Source organism: Orycteropus afer, unplaced genomic scaffold, assembly GCF_000298275.1.
Source record: "Orycteropus afer afer isolate SDZICR_OR568_19922 unplaced genomic scaffold, OryAfe1.0 scaffold00042, whole genome shotgun sequence".
Taxonomy (NCBI): Eukaryota; Metazoa; Chordata; class Mammalia; order Tubulidentata; family Orycteropodidae; genus Orycteropus; species Orycteropus afer.
Genome location: NW_006921629.1, coordinates 13,631,055 through 13,653,051, shown reverse-complemented (window position 1 = coordinate 13,653,051; position 21,997 = coordinate 13,631,055). Strand labels below are relative to the sequence as shown.

The window sequence follows — 21,997 nt, the reverse complement described above, 5'->3', positions numbered from 1 at the left end:
CTTCCTCAGATGGTACTCCTATTAAATACTTTGCATAGAGCCTGAACTAAAGCAAGGGATTGATAAACAGCGATGAGAAAAGGTGGAGAGAGGACACAGCCTGGGCAAAAGCACATACAAGTGAGAGTGTGGGGGACATTCTGATAATTACATGAAGCTCTGCTTGGCCATCAGCTCAGGGAAAGGGGCAGAGGCAAGAGAGGAGGCTGAAGAGAAGGAGGTAGAAGTAGGAGCTGCCAGCAAAGAACCAGAACCACGGATGCGCTGGGGAAGGAAGAAGCTCCAGGAAGGTCATAGAGTCCTTTGTTGTTGTTAGTTGCCATGGAGTCTATTTCAACTCACAACAACCCATGGGACAGAGTAGAACAGCCCCATAGGGTTTTCTTGACTGTCGTCTTTATGGATGCAGATCACCAGATCTTTTTCCCACGGAGCCACTGGATGGGTTTGAACTGCCAGCTCTTCGGTTAGCAGCCACATCTTTAACCTTGTGATCCTACAATTCCACTTCTTGGTATATACCCAAGAGACTTGAAAGCAGGGACTCAAACAGATGCATGTACACCAATGTTCCCTGCAACACCATTCACAAGGCCCAAAAGGTGGAAATGACCCAAACGTCCATCAACAAGATGTGGTACTGTATATCCATATGTTGGAATGCTTAATACTCAGTCATAAAGAGAAATGAGGTCCCGATACATGCTACAACATAGATGAACCTTGAAAACATTATAATGAGTGAAATAAGTCAGAGAAGGACAAATACTGTATGGTCCCACTTTATATGAAATATCTAGAACAGGCAAATGCATAGAGACACAATTTTTTCGTGGCTACCAGGGGCAGGAAGGAGGGAGAAAGAAGGAGTCATTGTTTAGTGAGCAGTGAGTTTTTGTTTATGGTGATGGATAATTTGGCAGCGAATCCTGGCGATGGTTGCACAACATGAAGAATGTCACTGGATTGTACATGTGAAAAGTGTTGAATTGGCAAAATGTTGTGTGATGTGTGTGTGTGTGTCCTTGGCAAATGTTGTGTGATGTATGTGTGTGTGTGTGTCCATTGCCATCAAGTCCACTCCCACTCACAGCGACTGTAGGACCGAGCAGAACCACCCCATAGAGTGTCCAACGCTATAAATCTTTACAGAAAGAGACTGCCTTATCTTTCTCCTGGGGAGCGGCTGGTAGGTTTGACCTGCCAACCTTCTGGTTAACAGCCAAATACTTCAACCATTGCACCACCAAATAGATAAAGATATATAGGTATAGATAGATAGATAGATTTTTTTTAAAACCACAATTTAAAAAAAAAAAAAAAAAAAAGCCCTGAGAAACTCTGAGGAAGCTTCCAGGGCAGAATCAGAGAGGAACAGGAAATCACAAGGAACCTTAAGATCATCAGCCTGAAAGGACACTAGGAGTGAGGGCTTCAAGGAGGAAAAGGCAAGTAAGAAAAAGATAAAAGGGGTCCTTGAGTCAGCATCAAAGAAGTCACTGGTGTCCTGAGAGAATGGAGTCAAAGGTGTGGGGCCAGCAGAGTGAGGAGGGACTAACCACGTGAGAAGAAGAGGGCATCCCTGAGAGCAAGGTACTTGCTAACTGTAGGCCCTTCATTTCTATGCTATTCCAGGACTCTTAGCACCTCAAATGAGGCAGAGAATGAATGAACGCATGCATAAAATCCCTAACCCCAGTTAGCAATGGTGGTATGCTATGCTTCTCAGTGCCTCAATTTGTCATTTGTAAAATAGGATGGCCTGACAGAAGACACTATGGGCCTCTCCAAAGGAAGATTGTCCAGGAATCCCGTCATCTCCCAGGCCCCACAGAAGCCTCACCTCCCACCCAGTACCCCCACAAAAGCCCCAATAATGGAAAGAGAAGGACTTGGGCCCAAAGAGGGCAAGGAAGCTGCCCATAGCCACCAGGGCAGCAGGGACTGAGCTGAAGCAAGAACAAGGCCTCCTGCCTACCAGGCAGTTCCCAGGCCTGTCTCTGCAGAGCACCGCAAGCCCAGAGAGACTGAGCTTTGAGGCTCAAAACCTCCCCACCACCTGTCACCTGAGTCGGGTGCCCAGGGCTCCCAGGGGTCCCTCACCTGTCCTGGCTGTTGCACAGCTCCTGGAGGCAGGGACGCTGCAGCCTGTGAACCACACGGGCCTCAAACAGAAACTTGGGGATCCAGAAGCCCAGGGCTCCAGTCACAAAGGCCATGGCTGTCACTCCCAGGGTCGACCACATAAAACTCCAGCTGTAAGAGAAGATGGCCTGACTGAAGCGGAAGAGGACCAGATTTGTACCTGTCCCCTCTCCTGGGCGTTCAGGGCGCCACAGGCTCCAGCTTCTGAGCAGCAGACTCCACGGCATCCCCTGAGAACACCTGCATATCCCACCTGCACACCTTTGCTCAAGCTGTACCTTCCTCCCTCCCCTCTAGAGGACCAAATCTCCTCATTTTGAAAGACCCACATCCAATATTACGTTCTCCCGGAAGCCATCCCTGCCCCTTCTTCTCCTAAGTCCTTTCAACTGGTCTTACGGCCCTGTAACAATGAGCACTATGCCCTGCCCGTGCCCCACATCTCAGTGAATCATGAGGCCTGAGAGTCCAGTTGACTCCTGTCCACCTCCTTGCCATGCCTGGGACAAAGGATGATATGGTCCCATGAAGCTTGAAGATTACGTCCATCGAATACATAAGGAAAGTGAGTCAGAGTCTTAACTCAGGGTTAAGTCGGAGGCAGAGCCAAGGCTGGAACCCATGCTACCTGCCTCTTTCCCAGGCCAAATTGTGTCACCTGGTGATGGGAGCTAAGCCCTAGGCCAGTGAGGGGCATGCCAGGTGATGAGAATGGGAACTTAGAGGAGGAAGAGAGCTTTGAATGCTGTGGCGAGGGCTCCCTGGAGGTGGAGAGAAGGAGGTGATGTAGATGGGGCTTTTCTGTGGCATGCAGTAGGGAACAGGGACACTCACTTTCTTACCAGGCATCTGACGTCCTCACACCAGCTGCTCCTCGGGCCCCCTGTGGCCACCTCCCCCTGCTTCTCAGCAGCTCCCCGGGGTGGGTCTGGAACCAGCAAGATGAGCAGGACCAAGGCCACGGCCTCCAGGCAGGGCATGATCTGGGGGTAGACGGGCCCAGCAGGCTCAGTGCTGTGTGCCCATGTCACAGGATTTCTGAGGTGACTGGCCACAGGGCCCGCCCTGGGGTCTGAACTCTGTGGTCCAGGCTCTCAGGATACACTGTGCCCTCGATGCAGCTAATTTTCTGGGTGCTGCTTATACACAGAGCTGGACATACCACTGTTTCTCATTCCTTATCCCTACATAGGGAGCTCTGATGGCATAGTGGTATTCAGCTGTTAACCAAAAGGTTTGAACCCACCAGCCATTCAGCAGGAGAAAGAAAAGACAGTCTGTTTCTGTAAAGATTACAGCTTTGGAATATGAGCTGAACATTTACCTGAGGTAGATACACTCCTTGGAGAGAACAATCGTGGGAGAAAGAAGGGCTGCTTATGCACAGGGAGACAGCTCAGGGGGCAGGAATGCATGGAGGGATGGACACAGGGAAGAGATAACTATCAGGAGGAAGTGGGAGGGGAGCTGTTGCATTTGGGTAAATTGTAGTCAATGTCATGAGACAAAGTGTATGTGGACTGCTGTATGGAAAGTGAATTTGCTCTGTAAATTTTCACCCAAATCACAATTTTTAAAAAATAAATGCTAGAGGGGAAAAAAAAAAAAAAAAAATTACAGCCTTGGAAACCCTAAGGGGCAGTTCTACTCTGTCCTACAAGGTTGCTATGAGTCGAGATCAACCCAACGGTAGTGGTTTTAGTGGGTACCCCTGTAAAGCACAGCCCTGGCATGATTTCAATGTTGATGCTGATCTACACAGCTCAGTGGGCCAAGGTGGTTGAGAGCTGAAGTCCAACTATGCTGACCCCAACTGTTGAGAACTGACTCCAGTTGCCCCAAGAACTGTCCTTTTTCCTGACCCATGTCTCCATCTGCCACATCATCCGGCCACAGAGTCCTCTCCTAGCGGTCCCCCTGCTCTTTTACCCCCAAGGACGGGGAGTTCACTGCCTGCCTTAGTGCAGCCTTTAAACAGCTCAGACCATGCAGACCAAGTTCAGGCCCACCTTTTTGAAGCTCACCCCACCTCCCAGTCTGACTCTGCCTTCCACAGCCTCACACAAACCAGCTCTGCAGAGATTTGCACCCAGAAAACACTTCTGAGGTTGCTTCCTCCAGGACCAAGTCCCCAGCCCCCTCTTGACATTGATCCCTTCCTCTTCTGATTGGTTATATTCTTGCCCAAGTCTGATCCAATGGGATTGAACCCCCAACAGGGCTGACCAGGTATTTTCCTGGGTATCCTGAGTAACCCTAGCTGCTGGTCCTTAAGGACTTTCTGTGTGCCCTGGCCTTGGACCAGGAATTTTTCATCCCTTGTCTCATTAATCCTAAAGATTCTATCAGGTAGCTCTTATTATCCACACTTCACGGGTAACAAACTGAGGCTCTGAAGACTGAGGCGATTTTCTTGACGTCACATAGTTAGTAAAATGAACCCAGGGTCACATTCCATAGCCCATGTTCCATATGAGCTCCCAAACACCCAACATCTGACCACCCCCCATGGCACCAGTTATCTTGCCAAGAGGCTAAGGCCATTGGAGCCTGGAAAGTCCCTGCCGGCCTGGAGCCAGAGGGGTGGGAGGAGCAGAGGGGAGAAAAGGAAGCTGAACTCACGCGGAGGGCCCAACGCCAGTTCCCAGTCAGCTCAGTCACAACAGACCCCAGCACGTAGCCCAGACCACTGCAACAGAGGAGCAAGGGAAAGGGGCAGTGAGGGCTGGGGCAGGGAGGCAACCCAAAACCAGTTTGGCCACGGTGCCCCCATCCCTAACAGTCAGCCCTCAGCAGGCTCATAGTGCTCAGAAACACCAGGAAAGTGAGCCACATGAGGCCCAGATGTCCGCTGCCCTTGGTCAACTCACCAGTGACCTTTGGCTCCTGCGCCATGCCCAGCGCCACTCTCTCCCACATGAGAACTCCCCACCCAAGGCTCAGCCCTGCCTGAGTCAGGCGATTTCAGGAAACCTGGGTCAGAGTTCAAGGGTCTGGCTGGAAATCCCACTCTGCCCCATCCTCTTTGGGGTGCAAGGCCTGCCCAAACACACTTCGTTGTATCGTACCCTAAAGCAGTGGTACCCTAAGCAGGACCCACGGCACACTGCCCTTCTCCCCACTTCTAGGAGGGAACTAACCAGTGGGAAGCATCCTTATTATCTCTCATACTCACCACAGCCCGTGAGTGGGTGTTATTGCCCCAATTTACAGATGAGGAAAACTGAGACTTAGAGAGATATGGTTACAAAGGGGTGGAATTGGGATTTCAATCCCATCTCCTGGTTTGATCTCTCCTACCCTCAGCCCAGCCCATTCTGATTCCTTTGGGCCTCAGTTTACCACCCGGGGAAGTGGACTCAGGATTGATACTAACCTTCCAACAGGGATGAAGATGTAGAAGATGGCCAGCACTCGGGTCCGTTGGTCCCTCACGAAGAGGTCACCCAGGACAGTGGGTGCGATGGTAGAGTAGCTGGCTGTGCCGGTGCCCACAACACCCCGGGACAGAAAGAAGAGCCAGGAATACTGGGTGGGCCATGCACAGAATCATGGTGAGTTCCAGAAACCACCCGAGGGCAAGATCCGAGGATTTGTCAAAGGGCTCAAGGGGACCACGTGACATGTGTCTCCATGGGAGGGAGAGGGGATCAGGGCTGTGGACACCTCATCATCCTTGGCAACCCCAGATTCCCAAAATCTCACAGCTTCTCCCTGCCGGTACCTGCAGCCACCACCTCCCCTCGCGGCCAGGGGAGCCCATCTCCAGGTCACTGCCTTTGCTAACCAGACTGAGTCCTGAAGATAGTAGCTGGCATCCTACACCCACACCCCGAGCAAAGTCAGGCAGAAGTGAAGCCACAGGCAGCACTGGCAGATGCAAGAGAGGAAGCCTGTTATTAGGCGAGTCTAAGTGGCTCTGGCGCCTGAGCAGGCTTGGGCTTGGAGGCTGCGCCTGCACCTTCTCTCTCAGCCCTGGACGGTAAGTCCCAAGACTGGAGAGGAGCCTAGAAAGGAGCAAACTATCACCCCTCAGCACCCATAGTTCTGGCTCAGGGAGGAAGCAGGCAGGGGAACACACCTGGGAGGAGATGAAGGAGCTAGAGAGGCCAGCTCCTGACCAGAGCAGGATCCCAAAGCTCAGCGTTGCCTTGCGGCTGTGTCGGTCTCCCAGGTAGCCAAACACGGGCGCAGAAAGCAGCAGGCAGCCAATGAAGACTGGGGGAGACATCAAAGGGTAGCATGAGCCCTCCCCCACTACCACCAAGATCCATGGCCGATAGCCCAGCAGGTCCGTGGAGAGGGCCTGACCCAGACATCATGAGCTGGCCCCAGGACAGTGGATCCAGACATGGTGATGAAAAGATGACATGACTCTCCCAATTCCCAGCCAACAACTCAGCCCAGAGTGGGGGTGACTAGGAAGTGTGTGGGGATCTGGGGCCTGGGTTCGAATCCAAGCTCAGCTACTTGCTTACTGTGTGGCTTTGGGTAACTAGCTCCCCCTCTCTGAGCATCATCTCAACAATGAAGCCATCAACATCCCATCTTCCTAGAAGATGAACAGGGAAGGTAGAGTCCTGGAACAGAGCCTGGCATGTTCAATGGACACCAGTTTTCTGCCTTTACTGGAATTTCTAACTCTTGGGAGCCCCACGGTGCCCCCTGCCCTTTTTGAATATTGAGGTTGCTTTGATTTATCACTCCCACACCTGTTGTTAAGGGGCATGTGGTCAGTGGTAGAATTCTCACCTTCCATGTGGAAGACCCAGGTTTGATTCCCAATCAATGCACCTTGTGTTCAGCCACCATCCATCGGTCAGTGGAGACTACTTTGTTGCTATGATGTTTGTGGTAGTTAAGGTTGTTGTCAGCTTGGCTGGGCCCTGTTGAGTGGCTGGGCAGCTGGGGGTAGTTATTCCCTATTATGACACTGGCAATCACCTCCATGGCGGAATCTGCACGAGCAGCTGAGTAGCCACTTTAGGGGTGTGGTCTGCTTCCCATATATAAGGAGAAGCTTTGGGAATGGTCTCTAGCCTTGGGGCCTACTTGAACCCTACACATTGCCAAGTTGTTGTTCAACAGCCTGCCATGCCCTGCTGATCGTGGGACTTCCTCTGGATTTGAATTAGTGGCCTGCCATGCCATTGGGACTGTGCCTTTTTAATTGTCAACCTCGGGTTTGTCAGCCTCAGCAGCCAGCAGCTGACTGAGTGAAGAAAAGCCTCCAGCTTCAGTGGGCCGGGAGCAGGAGGCAGAGCTGAAGCCCAAGGTTAAGGGGTTTCCACCCAGCCCCTAGAGCATGGCACTTTGAACTCAGACTCAAAGCCTTCAAAATGGTAAGAGAACAAACTCCTGTTTGTTCAAGCTATCCTGTTTGTGGTATTTTTCTGTTAGAGCAGCACAGAAGTGACCAAAACAATGCTGAACAAGCTGAGATGGGAAGAAAGGCCTGGTGATCTACTTCTGAAAATCAGCCAGTGCAAACCCTGTGGAGCACAACAGCTCAGTCTGCAGCCAATCCTGGAAATGGGGCAGGAGAGAGCATGGTGTCGCCATGAGTTGGGAGCCAGCCAACTTGACACCAGCAAACAAGAGCACTTCCTAGGATGAGAGTCGTGGCAGGAGGAAAGGAAAGTCTGCTTGAGGCCTGATTTCATAGCAGATGAGCACAGGAATGAGCCCATTGGTTATAAACCCAGGAGGCCGGGAAAGAGCTGCTTTTCCTGAGTACGTAAAACATTCCCCTGACCTGACAGTTGTATTTATATAATCAATTTTTAAATTAGACTCTTATTAATATTGCCTGCTGAATTAATGGGAGCGCTGGTGGTGTAGTGCCTAAGGCATTTGACTGCTAACCAGAAGGCTGGTGGTTCAAATCCACCAGCCACTCCTCGGAAGGAAGGTTGGGCAATCTACTTCCATAGTGATACCGCCTCGGAAACCCAAGGAGGAGTAGCTATGAGTCGGGTCCGACTCGATGGCAGTGAGTAATAACTGAATTCATGAATGTGGTTGGTTATTTAACAAAGACAAAGATATTGCCACATTTTTGTTTGACTATAATACACGGGTGGGAGCTCTGGTGGCATAGTGCCTAAGGCATTTGACTGCTACCCAGGAGGCTGGCAGTTCAAATCCCCCAGCCACTCCTCGGAAAGAAGATTGGGCAATCTACTTCCATAGTGATACCACCTCGGAAACCCAAGGAAGGGTCACAATGAGTCGCAATTGACTTGACAGCAGTGAGTTTGATTTTTTTTTTTTACAATGCATGGAATCCCAGGTGGTGCAAATGGTTAAGGCACTTACTGCCAAGTGAAGGTTTGGAGATTTGTCCACCCAGAGGCATGTCAGAAGAAAGACTTGGCAATTATTCTGAGAAATTAACTATTGAAAACCCCATGGAACGTAGTTCTGCCCGACACACATGGGGTCATCATGAGTGGGAACTGACTCAACAGCAACCGTAATACATGGATACGTGCACACAAGGCTCCCTTTCCTTACAGACAATCACCTTCCACCTCTGGGGTTGGTGGGCTCACCGCCTCCAAGCTGGACAGTCCAGGGAACCCGCTGCCTGGGCTAAGCCATGAAGAACCAGCAACAGCCAAAGATGGAAAAGGAAAGTTCTGAACCCTCCTGCACCAGATCCCAGAGTTCAAGGGCTTCAGGCCATAGAGGCCCCTGCCAAATATCTGGGTCTCCACTCATCTGTTGAGCACAAATGATTGACACTTTCTGAGCCCAATGAATGATCAGATTCTTCTCAACTCAGGCTCCATTCCCTCTCACTCCCCACCCCGCCCCTGCCCCACCCCCACCCCATGACTCACTCTAGTATTAGGTTGAGCCATATTCAGTTGCTGAAATTAGGCCAGTTTTGACCTACAAAAACGGCAATTTAATATGGTTCAAACTAATGCTTCCACAGAGAATAATCTCTGGTATCAATGGCATTTAACATTTTAATAGCTACTGCCCCCCCCAAAAAAAAAAAAAAAACTCCAAAAAAGCCTGTATCAATTTCCACTACAATAGAAGTATGTGCCAGTGGCTTTGCTGACACTTGATACAACTGATCATTTTCTTTTAATAGTTGGAAAACAAATGGGATCTCACTGATGTTTCAATTTGCATTATACCCAGCAAGTTTGAGTAAGTGTTCTTATGTTTGCAATCTACGCCCATTTTTCTATTGCACTGTTGCTTGACTTTAATACATTTTGTATTGAATAATCTTCCCAGTCCTTTATATTAAAGAATTAAAAATGTAAGCTCTAGGGCTAAACTAACCAGTAAAACCAGGTGCCATGGAGCTGACTCTAAATCATGGTGACTCTGTCTGTGTCAGAGTAGAAGTGTGCTCCAAGTGTGTTGTTGTTGTTGTGTGCTGTTGAGTCAGACCTGACTCATAGCGACCCTTCCTTGTGTTTCCGGGGTGGTATCATTGCGGAAGTAGATTGCCCAAACTTCCTTCCGAGGAGTGGCTGGTGGATTTGAACCGCCAGCCTTCTGGTTAGCAGTCAAGTGCCTTAGGCACTATGCCACCAGAGCTCCCATAGGGTTAGTAGTGGCAGATTTTTCAGAAGTAGATTGCCAGGCCTTTCTTCTGAGATGCCTCTGGATGAAGTCAACTCTCCAACCTTCTGATTACCAGCCAAGCATGTTAACCATTTATACCACCCATTAGAGACTATTAAATAAAATAAAGGGCAGTGAATGCCTTCATGTATAAGCTGAACAAATGTTATTTTTTATTATTATTACTAAGTACATTTATGGCTTCAATCACCATCACACAGAATGTATCACTATTCCTTTAGGAGGATTGTGGTTTTGTTTTTTCCATTGTGATTTGGGTGAAAGTTCACAGAGCAAATTCGTTTGCCATTCAACAGTTCATACACATTTTGTTCCATAACACTGACTGCAATTCCCCACAATGCAACAGCTCTCTTCTCACTTCCTCCCTGTGGTTACCTTTTCCCTGTGTCCTTCTTTCCTACACATTCTTGCCCTCTGAGCTTTCTCCCTGAGCAAATGCTGCCCTCTGATTTCCCATGCTTGATTCTAAGGAGTGTACCTACCTAGCATAATTGTTCACCTCGCAGACCGGTCTATTGTTGGGCTGGAAGTTAAGCGATGAGAGTGAATTCAATTGGAGACCTGAGAGGTGACTGAGGACCATTGTCTCGGGGATTTCACCAGTCTCTATCAGACCAGTAAGCCGGTCTTTTTTTATGATTTTGAGTTTTGCTCCATTTTCAGGAGGAATGTGTCTAATGTCTTATTTACACGTAAATCCTTTACCCAAGAGTTACGGAAAATATCTCCTCAAATCTTCTAATACATTTACAGTTTTGTGGAGCACGGACCCCTTACAAGACACAAATGTCTTAAACCTGCAGATGGAGACCTGCCCCCAAAGAGAAGGCAGCAGTCCTCATGCCTAGACTCTCCAAATTCCAATCATTTCTGTGGCAGACCAAACCAAACTCACTGCCGTCAGGTTGATCCGACTCTTAGTAACCCCTCCTTGGGTTTCCAAGGCGGTATCTACAGAAGTAGATTGCCCAACCTTCCTTCCAAGGAGTGGCTAGTGGGTTTGAACAGCCAGACTTCTGGTTAGCAGTCAAATGCCTTAGGCACTAGGCCACCAGAGTTCCCTCTGTGGCAAGGTGGGAGTAATTAATGAGCGCAAGGGTTAAGAGATGGATTCTGCAGGCAGACTGCCTGGGTTCAAATCCCGGCTCTGCCACTTACTAGCAATGTTACCTTTGACAAGCTCCATAAACTTTCTGTGCCTCAGCTTCATCATCTGTAAAACAGATAATAATAATACCTGCCTCATGAGATTGTTGTGAAGATTAAATGAGTAAATATTAGAAAGCACTTAGAATCTTGCCAGGCAGTGAAATCAGAGTTAGTTTTAAATATTATTAATTAATTAACTAACTCCATTCAACAGCCTCTCTGTCTCATGTAGGGAGGTGTGACCACTGCTTCCCCCATCCCCACCCTTGCCCTCATAGCTACCCAAGCTCTCTGTCAATTTCCTTCTCTCTGCAGCCTTATGGACAGGCAGCAGGGGGCGCCTTAGGGCCATTGCACTTTGACCAGAAAGGCGAAGAGACTCCTCTGAGGTCATCCAGTGATTAGTGCTGGAGACAAGTCTGATCACTGGGCCTCCAAGCCAACTGCTCTTTGTAAAGCCCCTTCTTGGATCAATTTTGCAAAGATGGCCCTTCCCTTCAGTCACCTACAAATATATACTCACACACACAGACATCCATGCACACAGTAACTCACACACATTATTAGCATACTCACACACACATCCTCACCACATACATACATATCCATACACACACTAACACACATTAACACACTTACATACATTTCTACCCCACACCTAACACACATACATCCATGCAACATACACACATTAACACATTCATGCACACACACTGACACAGAGATTCATGTACAACTAACTCACATACATTCTCATACACACATTCCCACCCACACACTCACATCCACCCACATCCACACACACTTCTCCCTCCACAGCATCTCATTTATGAAGGGCCTTGGAGTAATAATCCTATTCACCATAAGAACCAGGGTTGCAGAAAAGGGTCAACCAGGGTTGATTCAATTACCATTATCTGTTTAATTGAGAAGGTTGTAGTCATTCAGCTGAAATGATCTCCCTTGGGCTGGAAATACGACTAGAAGTTGTCTCCAGTTGGCAGCCAACTGCCCAGTCTCCCAGCCCTGAGACTGACAAACAATTGGAAAAGATTTGTCTTCTAAAGCAGTGGTCTTCTAACTTCTGCTCAGGTGACTCTTAAAGAACTATGTACTCCTCCAGGAGCTCTGGTGGTGTAGTGATTACACATTGGGCTGCTAACCAAAAAATGAGCAGTTCAAACCCACTAACCACTTCATGGGAGAAGATGAGGCAGTCTGCTTCCATAAAGATTTCTACCCTTAGAAACCCCATGGGGCAGTTCTACTCTGTCCTAAAGGGTCACTATGAGTCAGGACCGACTCGATGGCAGTAGGTGTGTACCCTCACATGCTTTCAGCTGACATTTAAAATATTTTCCTCAGATATTTAACTAATTACAAAGGATGTGATCTCTGGAATTACTGCATGTGTTTTAAAAGTATTTTTTCATCCAATCCTTAGTCTTGAAGATGGAATTCATTCTTCTTATGGGAAACATCCACCACAGTCTAATTAGCAAAGCCAATCCTCTTTCATTAAACCCAGTAGCCAAATCAGACTGACTATCTGTAAGGAAATTGTTGGCTTCATTTTTTCATTGAAATAAATGTGTTAACACCATCCCCGAGACAACCATATCTCTACTGAATCCTAATTTGGAGATAAATAGCAGACAGCCACACATCGGGTGAGCCAGATAAGGGCTGGCGTCTTGCCATGGGTTTGTGGCCTGGAGGAACCAGCTCCAGCCTTGATGCTCTCCTTGCCTTGTTTCCAAGTCTCCCCAGCAGAAGTCAAGTATCCACCAGGGGTCCCTCTCTTTAGCCCCCGAGAGGTTGCTGCACCCCAGGACAGTGCACCACAGTAAACTCCCCTGTTGGGCAGCAATGTATCTTTCTGCTTAAAATGGAGGAAAATAACTAGTTGCCATGGAGTTGGTCCTGAGTCCTGGTGAGCCCATGTGTGTCAGGGGACAGCTGTGCTCCATGGGGTTTTTAATGGCTGAGTTTTCTGAAGTAGATTGCCAGGCCTTTCTTCCAAGGCACCTCTGGGTGGGCGCAAGCCACCAACCTTTGGGTTAGCTGCTGAGCGTGTTTACCGTTTGCAGAATTGGTGGAAAGGTGATAATAAAAGGGGAGGTGAGACAGGAGACTGGCAGCAGCCCATAGGCTTGTTTTCAGCAGATCCAGGTCAGGGGAGAAATGTTCAGGCCTTGAGATCTGGAAATGGATTGTCTGGAAAGTCTCTGTGCTCACGTACTCCCTGGAGAGTTTTTGTGTACCCCAGCTGGAGAGCCCTTCTAGAGCTTTGAGGTGGTGGACTGTTTGGAGGAAGGAGGGACCACAAGAGAAGAACCCATATGTGTGCTAATTACAGGTTGGTGTGTGCACACGTATGTGTCATGTGTTGAGATGGTGTCCACAGATATGTGAGTACATGTGTGTCTGTGTTATAGATAGAATTGTGTGTCCCCAAAAATATGTGTTGTAAATCCTAACCCCTATATCTGTGGTTATAATTCCATTTGGGAATATTTTTTCTTTGTTATGTTAATGAGACACAGATTAGTTTAGAGTGTATTTTAAATCAATCCCTTTTGAGATATAAAAGAGATTAAACAAGGAAGCAAGAGAAACAGTTGTTGTTGTTATTTGCCATTGAGTCGGCCCTGATTCATAGCGACCCCTCCTTGGGTTTCCGAGGCAGTATCACTATGGAAGTAGGAATGCCCAACCTTCCTTCCGAGAAGTGGCTGGTGGGTTTGAACCACCAGCCTTCTGGTTAGCAGTCAAGTGCCTTAGGCACCATGCTACCAGAGCTCCTAAGAGAAACAGAGAGGAGGGAAAACAGATGCCAAACCACATCAAGATCACCAAACCAAAGACTAGAAACTGAAGAAACAAGGGCCTTCCCCAGAGCTGACAGAGACAGAAGCCTTTCCCTAGAGCTGGTGGCCTGAATTCAGACTTCTAGTCTCCTAAACTGTCAGAGAATAAGTTTATTTGTTAAAGCCATCCACTTGCAGTATTTCTGTTATAGCAGCACTAGAGAACTAAAACAGTGCGTCACTATCCAGGTGCCCACAGGGGAAAAGTTAGTGCCTCGTGACCCCAAAGACTTGTAAAGGGCATGCTGTAAGCTCCCGGTGGGCCCAGAACCCACGGGAGCCCATGTGGAGGGATGTGTCTGCATGTGTCTGTGTGTCCTGGTGGTCAGGTTTTTCTGGTCTGCTAAGGAAAGCACGAGTCAGGATTTCTAGCCTCCAGTGCACAGCTGTGCTTAACAAATCCCAAAGAACTGCACGTCTGACACCACAGCTGTGGTCTATGCTTAGGTGCCTTGTCCAGCCCACTCCCACTGCTTGGGCTGCAGCTCTCACACTCAGACCGGAAGGAGCTGCTGGAGTGCTAGGTCTTTGCTCACACTGGCTCCTCCTCCTACCCAGACTGCCCTGCATGCCTGTGGTGGTTATGTTTGTGTGTCAACTTGGCGGGGCCTGGTTGAGTGGCTGGGCAGCTGGTGGTAGTTATTCCCCATGATGAGACTGGCAATCAACTCCATGGTGGGATCTACCACAAGCAGCCAAGTAGATGCCTTTGGGAATGTGATCTGCTTCCTGTATATAAGGAGAAGCCTTGGGAATGGTCTCTAGGTTATGGCACGCTTGGACTCTGCATGTAGCCGTGTCATTGCTCAGCAGCCTGCTATGCTCTGCCAACCTTGGGACTTACAATGGATTTAAGCTAATGGCCTGCCGTGTAGTTTGGTAATATCAGGACTGTGCGTTTTGACTTGTCAACCTTGGGGCTTCTCAGCCTCACCAGCCAGCAGCCATCTGAGTAAAGAAACACCTCTAGTTCCAGTGGGCTGGGAGCAGGAGGCTGAGCTGAACCCCAAGGTTGAGGGGCTTTCACCCAGCCCCTAGAGCCTGGCACTTTGAACTTGGACGTAAAGCCTCCAAATTGTAAGAATAAACTCCTGTTTGTTAAGGCCATCCCATTTGTGGTATATTCCTTGTCAGAGTGGCACTAGGTAACCAGAATAATGCCCAAACCCCATCATCCTTAGTGTTTCCTTCTCAGGCTTCATAGTGGACTTGATTTCCCAAGGGCTGAAGTTGGGCACAGAGCTTCACCCATCCTGAGCCCAGGGCCCAGCTCCAGGACCAGGGACTGGCTCCTTACCAGTCTGAAGCAAACCCGCGTTGCTGTCACTGATATGAAAAAACTTCTGCACATCCAGCAGCACTCCTGTGGACAGAAGGGAAGTGCTTAGGAGTGGGTAATAGTCTGGCGAGGGCAGGTCTCTAAGGGCAGCTGCCTCTGCCTTTGGGACTGGGCCACAGATGACCAGCATAGCACAGGGCCTGGCACCTGGACCAAAGGCACAGACATACATACACATACACTTACACACAAGCCCACACCCACAATCATCAACACATAGTCACGGAGACACATAAACACGGACACACACATATGCATATGCATACAAACAGGCGTTCCTAGAGAAATATACCCACAGGCACAGATAAACACACACTTACATGTAAGCCCAGTCTCATACAACCACTCATGCACATATACATTGAGATATGCACAGACAGACACACCCACAGGCATACATACACATATACACATGCAGGGCTGCCATTCACATTATAGTCCAAGTGACTGGCAGCTCCCCCTTGCAGCACAGTGCCCAGCCAGTCACTTAGACTACAGAGTAAATGGAAGTCTCCAGAGCTGTGCAGCATAGCAGACAGACACAGACATGCATATGCACAAATGAACACGTTACACAAAGACATGTGCACCATGACCTGCACACGTATACACAGAAGCATGTTCAACCACAGGCATGAGTACACTTAAGAGTGTACACACAGAGCCTCAGAGACTTAGGTCCCACGTATGTCTGTCCTCAGTTCACCTCCCTGAGGATGCAACCTCCTGCTCTGCACCAGGCAGGGCTCTGAAGCCCCTCTAAGTTTTTGCTAAGCCATGGGCTGTTTCTGTCAGCACTGAGTCTAGTACAGAGAGAGGAAGCAGGCCCCCAGACTCTGGACTCTGTTCCTTGCAATCCTCTTGGCCACTTGGTGGTATTTTAGAAAGGGCTGGTCAGAGTCTGTGGCCCCTGCTCAGCTGGGCTGTAAGGCTCTGGCCCTGCCGTTATCATTCAGAAATATCATCATCATTTCCCTTCAACTCTGAGATGGCTGAGAGCCAGGTCCTGCACTGGACACTTGCAATTGTTACCCTAAAAGGTAGGGACCATCTTTGTTCCCATTTTACAGATGGGGAAACAGAGGCTCCAACCTGTGCCAGGCTGCACGAGTGGAACTTGGATCCCAGCCAGAGATACCCTACCTTCCTTCCTGGGCTCAAGAGGTACTATAAAAAAAACCCGCACAGTGGGGAAGGAAGCCCCCGCATCCACACCCCCAAGACCTGCCAGCTGGTAAAGAAAGATCAAAGAATCAAAGAAGCAAAATAAGAAATTTTTGTTCAGATATTTGATTCGGACTCCATCACCACTGCACCCAGGTGTACAAACCTCTACATCCTTTTCCCCCTTTTAATGTTTTTGATCACATAAATAAGACATATTCCTTGCAGATAACAATAGACAATACAGGTAAGCAAAATAAATTGCTAAATACAAATTTTCTGTGAGTGCATTTTTAGGAATGGGAAATAGTCCTTTGTCTTCTCTCCTCCAGGGTTCCTCCCAGCACTGTGACATTCTGGGGGTGGCTGGGGGCTGGGCCCCAAAAAAGGCTATTTCACACAAGGGAATTTTAGCTGCTATGCGTTCTAGCCACCTGCCCACAAAAGTCGCAAAGGCACTATGCACAGTTTCACTTCTCCAGGCCTCTATCGTCTGGACGGCTTCCTTCTCCCACAACCAAGGGAAGTGAAGGGAGGAACCTCAGCTAGGCAGAACTCAGGGGCTGAGGCCCAGCCAGGACAGCTGGGATGTCCATACCCATGCTGGCTTCCTCCTTCCCTCCTCTTCAAGCCCTCGCCCACACTCCTACTCAGGCCTCCTCACTCAGACCTAATCCATTGCAGTAGCCTCTGAGCTGACCTCTGTTTCATTTTGCCTCCATCAGGGCCTCAAATCTGATGCTATCCCTTCACTTTAAAAAAAAAAAAAAGTGCAGAATTTGCACTGGGGGATAGCTCAGAGGGCAGGAATGCATTAGAAAGAAGGACACAGGGAAGAGGTAACCACAGGAAGGAAGTGGGAGGAGAGCTGTTACGTTATGAGGATTGCAATCAACGTCATGAAACAAAATGTGTATGAATTGCTATATGGAAAATGAATTTGCTCTGTAAACTTTCATCCAGATTGCGATTAAAGAAAAAAAAAAAAGAAAAGAAAAACTTTCTGTGGCTCCCCATTCCCCAAAGGAAAAAGACCAAGTACCCAGCTTGTGGTCCAAAAAGCCCATGATCTAGACCTAACCATCCTCTTCTGAGTAATTTCCTCTTTATCCCCCTGTCCCCACCCCTGATCAGAATATGCAGTTTAACCCCATGTGCCTTGGTGCAGGCTGGCTGAGTGTGCTCTCCTCACTTCATTCCCACCTTTCCAATCTTCTCAGCTGTCGAGGGCCAAATTAAACACCCTCTCCTCTGTGAGTTCTGTCTGACCCCTCAGTCATCTATCCTTGGGGCTCCAGCTGACATTCACCCTTCTCTGTCCTATCTTAGACAGAACGTGTGCTCTGTGTCCCCCTGAGCACCTCAAAGATGGAAACCAGATCTGGTAATGTCTGAAACCCTGAGGTTCCACTCATTCATAGCACTCTCTAGTGTGCACAGCTGGTAACCAAAGAATCGATGTCCTGGCCTCAGAGAGGCTGGGCTGCTGCAGGCCCCTCGGTGCTCCAGCCTGGCCTGTGCCTCCCTCCTCCGGCTGCATCTCTCTGCCTCGCAGGATTCATTTAATGAGCCTCTCCCTCGGCCTCACAGGATGCTCATTCCTGAGGTCAGGCCAGAACTACAAACCTGACTTCCCTCCCTGGGTCCCCAGGGCCCACCAGAGGGTTCTGTCTATAGTCAGTGCTCAGTCAATCTTGAATGAATGAAGGAGAAAGTCAATGAGTGACAAGAAGAGAAAAGAAGACTGAGCCTCCAATCTGAGTGAATGGATGAATGAGTAAATGAGTGAGTGTTGAGAAGACAGAACCTGTGGAGCCCTGGGGTCTACAGGAAGGAAGGTTGAAAGTGCTGAGTCTGCAAGCAACCTGAGGTCCCAGAAAAAGCCCAGAAAGAGTGGTCTCCGAGGTCAGCCAGACTGCCCTGTCCTCCACAGCCTCACCCTGGCTGACCCATCCAGAACCTCAAAGCCTTTGCCTGGAAGACCCAGTCTCCCTGCTGTCTTCACCCACTCACACCCCATCATGTCCTCTGCCCCCTCACCCACTTTGCACCTTCCTAGCTTCTTAGGGCTGGATGGGGAACTTCAATTCCCCACCCCCACCTTCAAGCATGGCTGGAAACTACCTCTAGGGGTGAGAATACCAGAGACCTGCTGCAAGAGAACAAAGGCCACTGGCTGGAAGGCCACTGTGGGATACACAGCCCCCAGCTGGTAGCAGAGCAGCCAGTGGGTGGAGCAACAGGCCGTCCTGCTCCAGATGAGGCCCCCATCCTCACCCGCAATGATGAACCAGTTCATGTAGTTCAGGAGGTTGATGTAGCAGAGCACTGCAGCTGCCACGTAAGCTCTCCAGCGGGGTAGTCTCCAGGGGATGAGGGCAGTCAGAGAGGGTGGCTGGTCTGAGGCCAGAGTCCCATAGTGCCCGCCGAGCCCCTCTGGCTTTGGCTCCCGGCGCCCTGCGGACATCCCCACAGACGCGCCAGCCTGCAGCTCCTGTTGTGGGACGGGTGCCGGGGTGAAGACTATCAGCTCTGCACCGAGTCACTTCCTGTGTGCTCCCAGCCTCCCAACCTCTAAGCAGCTGCCCTAACTGCTGGGCATCTTATCACAGGTTCCTGCCGAGCCCACCGCAGCCTCACCAGTGAGGTTTCACCATCCTCAGCTCTGAGGCCTGCCAGAGGGCAGACGCTCTTTGCACATCCACCCTTGGTGACTGGACAACTCTGTGGTCCCCTTGATCTAACCAGTAGCTGCAGAGAAGATAAGAAGCTTCACAGGACAGAAAATGCGGTGACACCAAGACTCCTAATCCTTGCGAGGGGGGCTGGCTGCCTACACTAAAGATGGACTATGAACAAGAGGCTTGAACCTGGGTCAAACCCCCGAGTCTGGGATGGCCAGGAGAATGCACTGGAATAGGATTGTCAGTGAAGGCTGGTGCCTGCTCGGGGCCAGATGTCCTCTCTGGAGAAAGGAAGAAAGTTAGCAGGCAAACCTCATCGATGGATGCTAAATCCAGGGCCAAATTTCTGATGAAGAGCAGGATATGGCCTTAAAGCAGGTGTGGTCTTAAAGTGTCTCTCTGTCATTGCTTACTGTTGTTGGGTGACTCATGGTAAACCCACGTACAGCAGACTGAAACATTGCGCAGTCCTGCACCAGCCCCATGATTGGCTGTGGCTCAGACCATTGTGATCCATAGGGTTCCATTGGCTAATTTTTGAAAGTAGATCACCAGGCCTTTCTTCCTAGTCTGTCTTAGTCTGGAAGCTCCATTGAAACCTGTTCAGCATCACGGCAACAGACCAACCAGCCTCCACCAATGGCTGAGTGTTGGCAGCCCATGAGGTGCTTTGGCTGGGAATGGAACCCAGGCCTCCAGCATGGCAGGCAGGAACTCTGCCAGTGCCTTTAATTGTCTCTTTACAGGTTGTTTATTAGTTGTTGTTGCTGTTGTGTGCTGTTGAGTCAATTCTGACTCATAGCGACCCTATAGGACAGAGTAAAACTGTCCCACAGGGTTTCCTAGGCTGTCATCTTTCTGGGAAAGGAGCTGTAGTGGCACAGTGGTTAAAGCACTGAGCTGCTAACTAAAAGGTCGGCAGTTAAAACCTACCAGCCATTCCACGGGAGAAAGATGAGGCAGTCTGCTTCCTTAAAGACTTGTAGTCTTGGAAACCCTATCGGGCAGTTCTACTCTGTCTTACAGGGTCCAGAATCAACTCAATTACAGTGGATTTGGGGTTTTGTTTTTTTTTTGTTGTTGTTGTTGTTGTTTAATCTTTATGGGAGCAGATGGCCAGATCTTTTTTCCTGCTGAGCAGCTGTTGGGATCAGACCTCTGACCTTTCAATTAGCAGCCGTGTGCTTAACCATTGTGCCACCAGGGTTCCTTTGTTTATTAGCAGCAAGATCCAAAAAGAACAACTGTACAGTAGAGAACTTGGACAACATCTTGACCAAGGGATTAAAATAAAGCACCAATGAGGGGCAGATGGGCCGTGTGTATCTCTGAAGGTTCTGCCCTGAAAAGGTCATGCCATCCATCATCCCTGTGGTATTTCAGCCAAGATTGCGAACCTGAATCTAACCAGGAGGAAACTTCAGACAAACCTTGAATGAAGAGCATGGTGTTTGGTTTTTTTTAAAGGTACTGTATTATTCAAAAATGTCAAAGTCATAAACGGTTGAGAAAGATTAAGGGTTGGTTCAGATTAAAGGAGACAAAATAGCAATCAAATATAACCCAGGATCTAGACTGGCTCCTCTTCTGCAGAGAAATGGACATTGTTGGGCCAATGGATATAATTGACAAGGGAAAGGCTTATCATGAAGGCTGGGTATGGCTAGGTGAGCAGCACTGGAATATGACCAACTGCCCCCAGACTCCTTGCTTCCAAGCACAGGGTTTCCATTAGGGAGCCAGGCATTTGACCCCCAGAGGGGTTCTGGATGAAGAGGCTTTTCCCCCAGAGGAGTCTTAGGAGTTAAACTGAAGAATATCACCTGCTAGGAGCAGGAGACCAGCAGGGGGCATCACAGAGCAGGAAGCCTGGATTCTAGTTCCAATGATGAGAGATGCCAATGAGACCCTTCCTCTCTCTGGCCCTCAGTTTCCTGACTCAAATGTTGGTGTTCATAGTGGTCGAGGGATCAGAGGGTCCGAGAATGTCCACCCAGCTTTGCCAATTGTAGGCATATCTGTCTCTCAAATCAACTACAAGCTCAGTGATAGCAGGCATCCTGCTTCAACCCCCATGAGGGGCCCAGGAAATATATCTCATTAATTTTTCCAGAAATCATGGGACAGAAGAAAATGGGCCACCTCTGATCTTCCAAGTAGGAGTCAGGACCAATATTCCTGCTTTCCAAAGAACTGAAAAATCTCTGCTAGGAAACACCTTGACAGACAAAAGCATCCACTGAGGAAGACAGCTTGATGCGTGATGGGGAGGACTCAGTCTTCAGAGGAGAAGATGAGAAGGGGATGGGCCACCCTTGTGCTGGTTGCACCAGCACCACATGTAGCAGCCCCCTCCCAGCCATAGCAAGACTCAGACCACGGACACTGGCACTGCAAACAGAAAAAAGAAACCCACCACCACGGAGTCAATTCCAACACATAGCAACCCTATAGGACTCCACAGCACATAACAACAACAGGACAGAGTAGAACTGACCCACAGGGTTTCCATGGCTGTAAATCTTTATGGAAGCAGGCTGCCTCTTCTTTTCTCCCACAGAGTAGCTGGTGGGTTCAAACCCAAATCATCTGGTCATCAGCCCAATGCTTCAGCCACAGCACTACCAGAGGTCATGACTGGGACTGCAGAGTCTGCAATTTTCATAAATGGAGGTACAATATTTTAAAAATCATGTTCCTTTAAAAGTAAATGTAGTGTTTGTAAACATTGTTCCTCCTCCTACTTTGGCAAGCAGCAACTGGGATCTTAAAAGCTTGCAAGCAGCCGTCTAGATACAACAATAGGTCTCTCCTGGTCCAGAGCAAAGAAGAATGAAGAAAACCAAAGATTCATGGAAACAGTTAGTCCTTGTGACCTGTACGTCATGCAATCCTCAGCCTATACGACTATGAGACCAGAAGAACTAGACGGTGCCCAGCTATCACTGTCAACCACTCGGAGGGGGACCTATGTAGGAGATCCTGGACAGAGGGGGAGAACAATGTGGAACAAAACTCAAAATCATTTG

The 21,997-nt window shown here is 49.1% G+C and overlaps 1 protein-coding gene across 1 annotated transcript in view; it reads right to left on the bottom strand.

Annotated features, from left to right (window-relative positions):
• SPNS3 (sphingolipid transporter 3 (putative)) overlaps positions 1–18,751 on the bottom strand; it is a 58,479-nt gene extending 39,728 nt beyond the window's left edge. The window contains exons 1-7 of the mRNA XM_007937593.1: positions 18,562–18,751; positions 15,079–15,144; positions 6,227–6,363; positions 5,522–5,673; positions 4,768–4,834; positions 2,980–3,128; positions 2,104–2,256 (exon numbers count right to left, since the gene is read on the bottom strand). Coding sequence (XP_007935784.1) covers positions 2,104–2,256; positions 2,980–3,128; positions 4,768–4,834; positions 5,522–5,673; positions 6,227–6,363; positions 15,079–15,144; positions 18,562–18,751 — 914 coding nt within the window. The remainder of the gene's footprint in view (positions 1–2,103; positions 2,257–2,979; positions 3,129–4,767; positions 4,835–5,521; positions 5,674–6,226; positions 6,364–15,078; positions 15,145–18,561) is intronic.
• Positions 18,752–21,997: the final 3,246 nt, after the last annotated feature.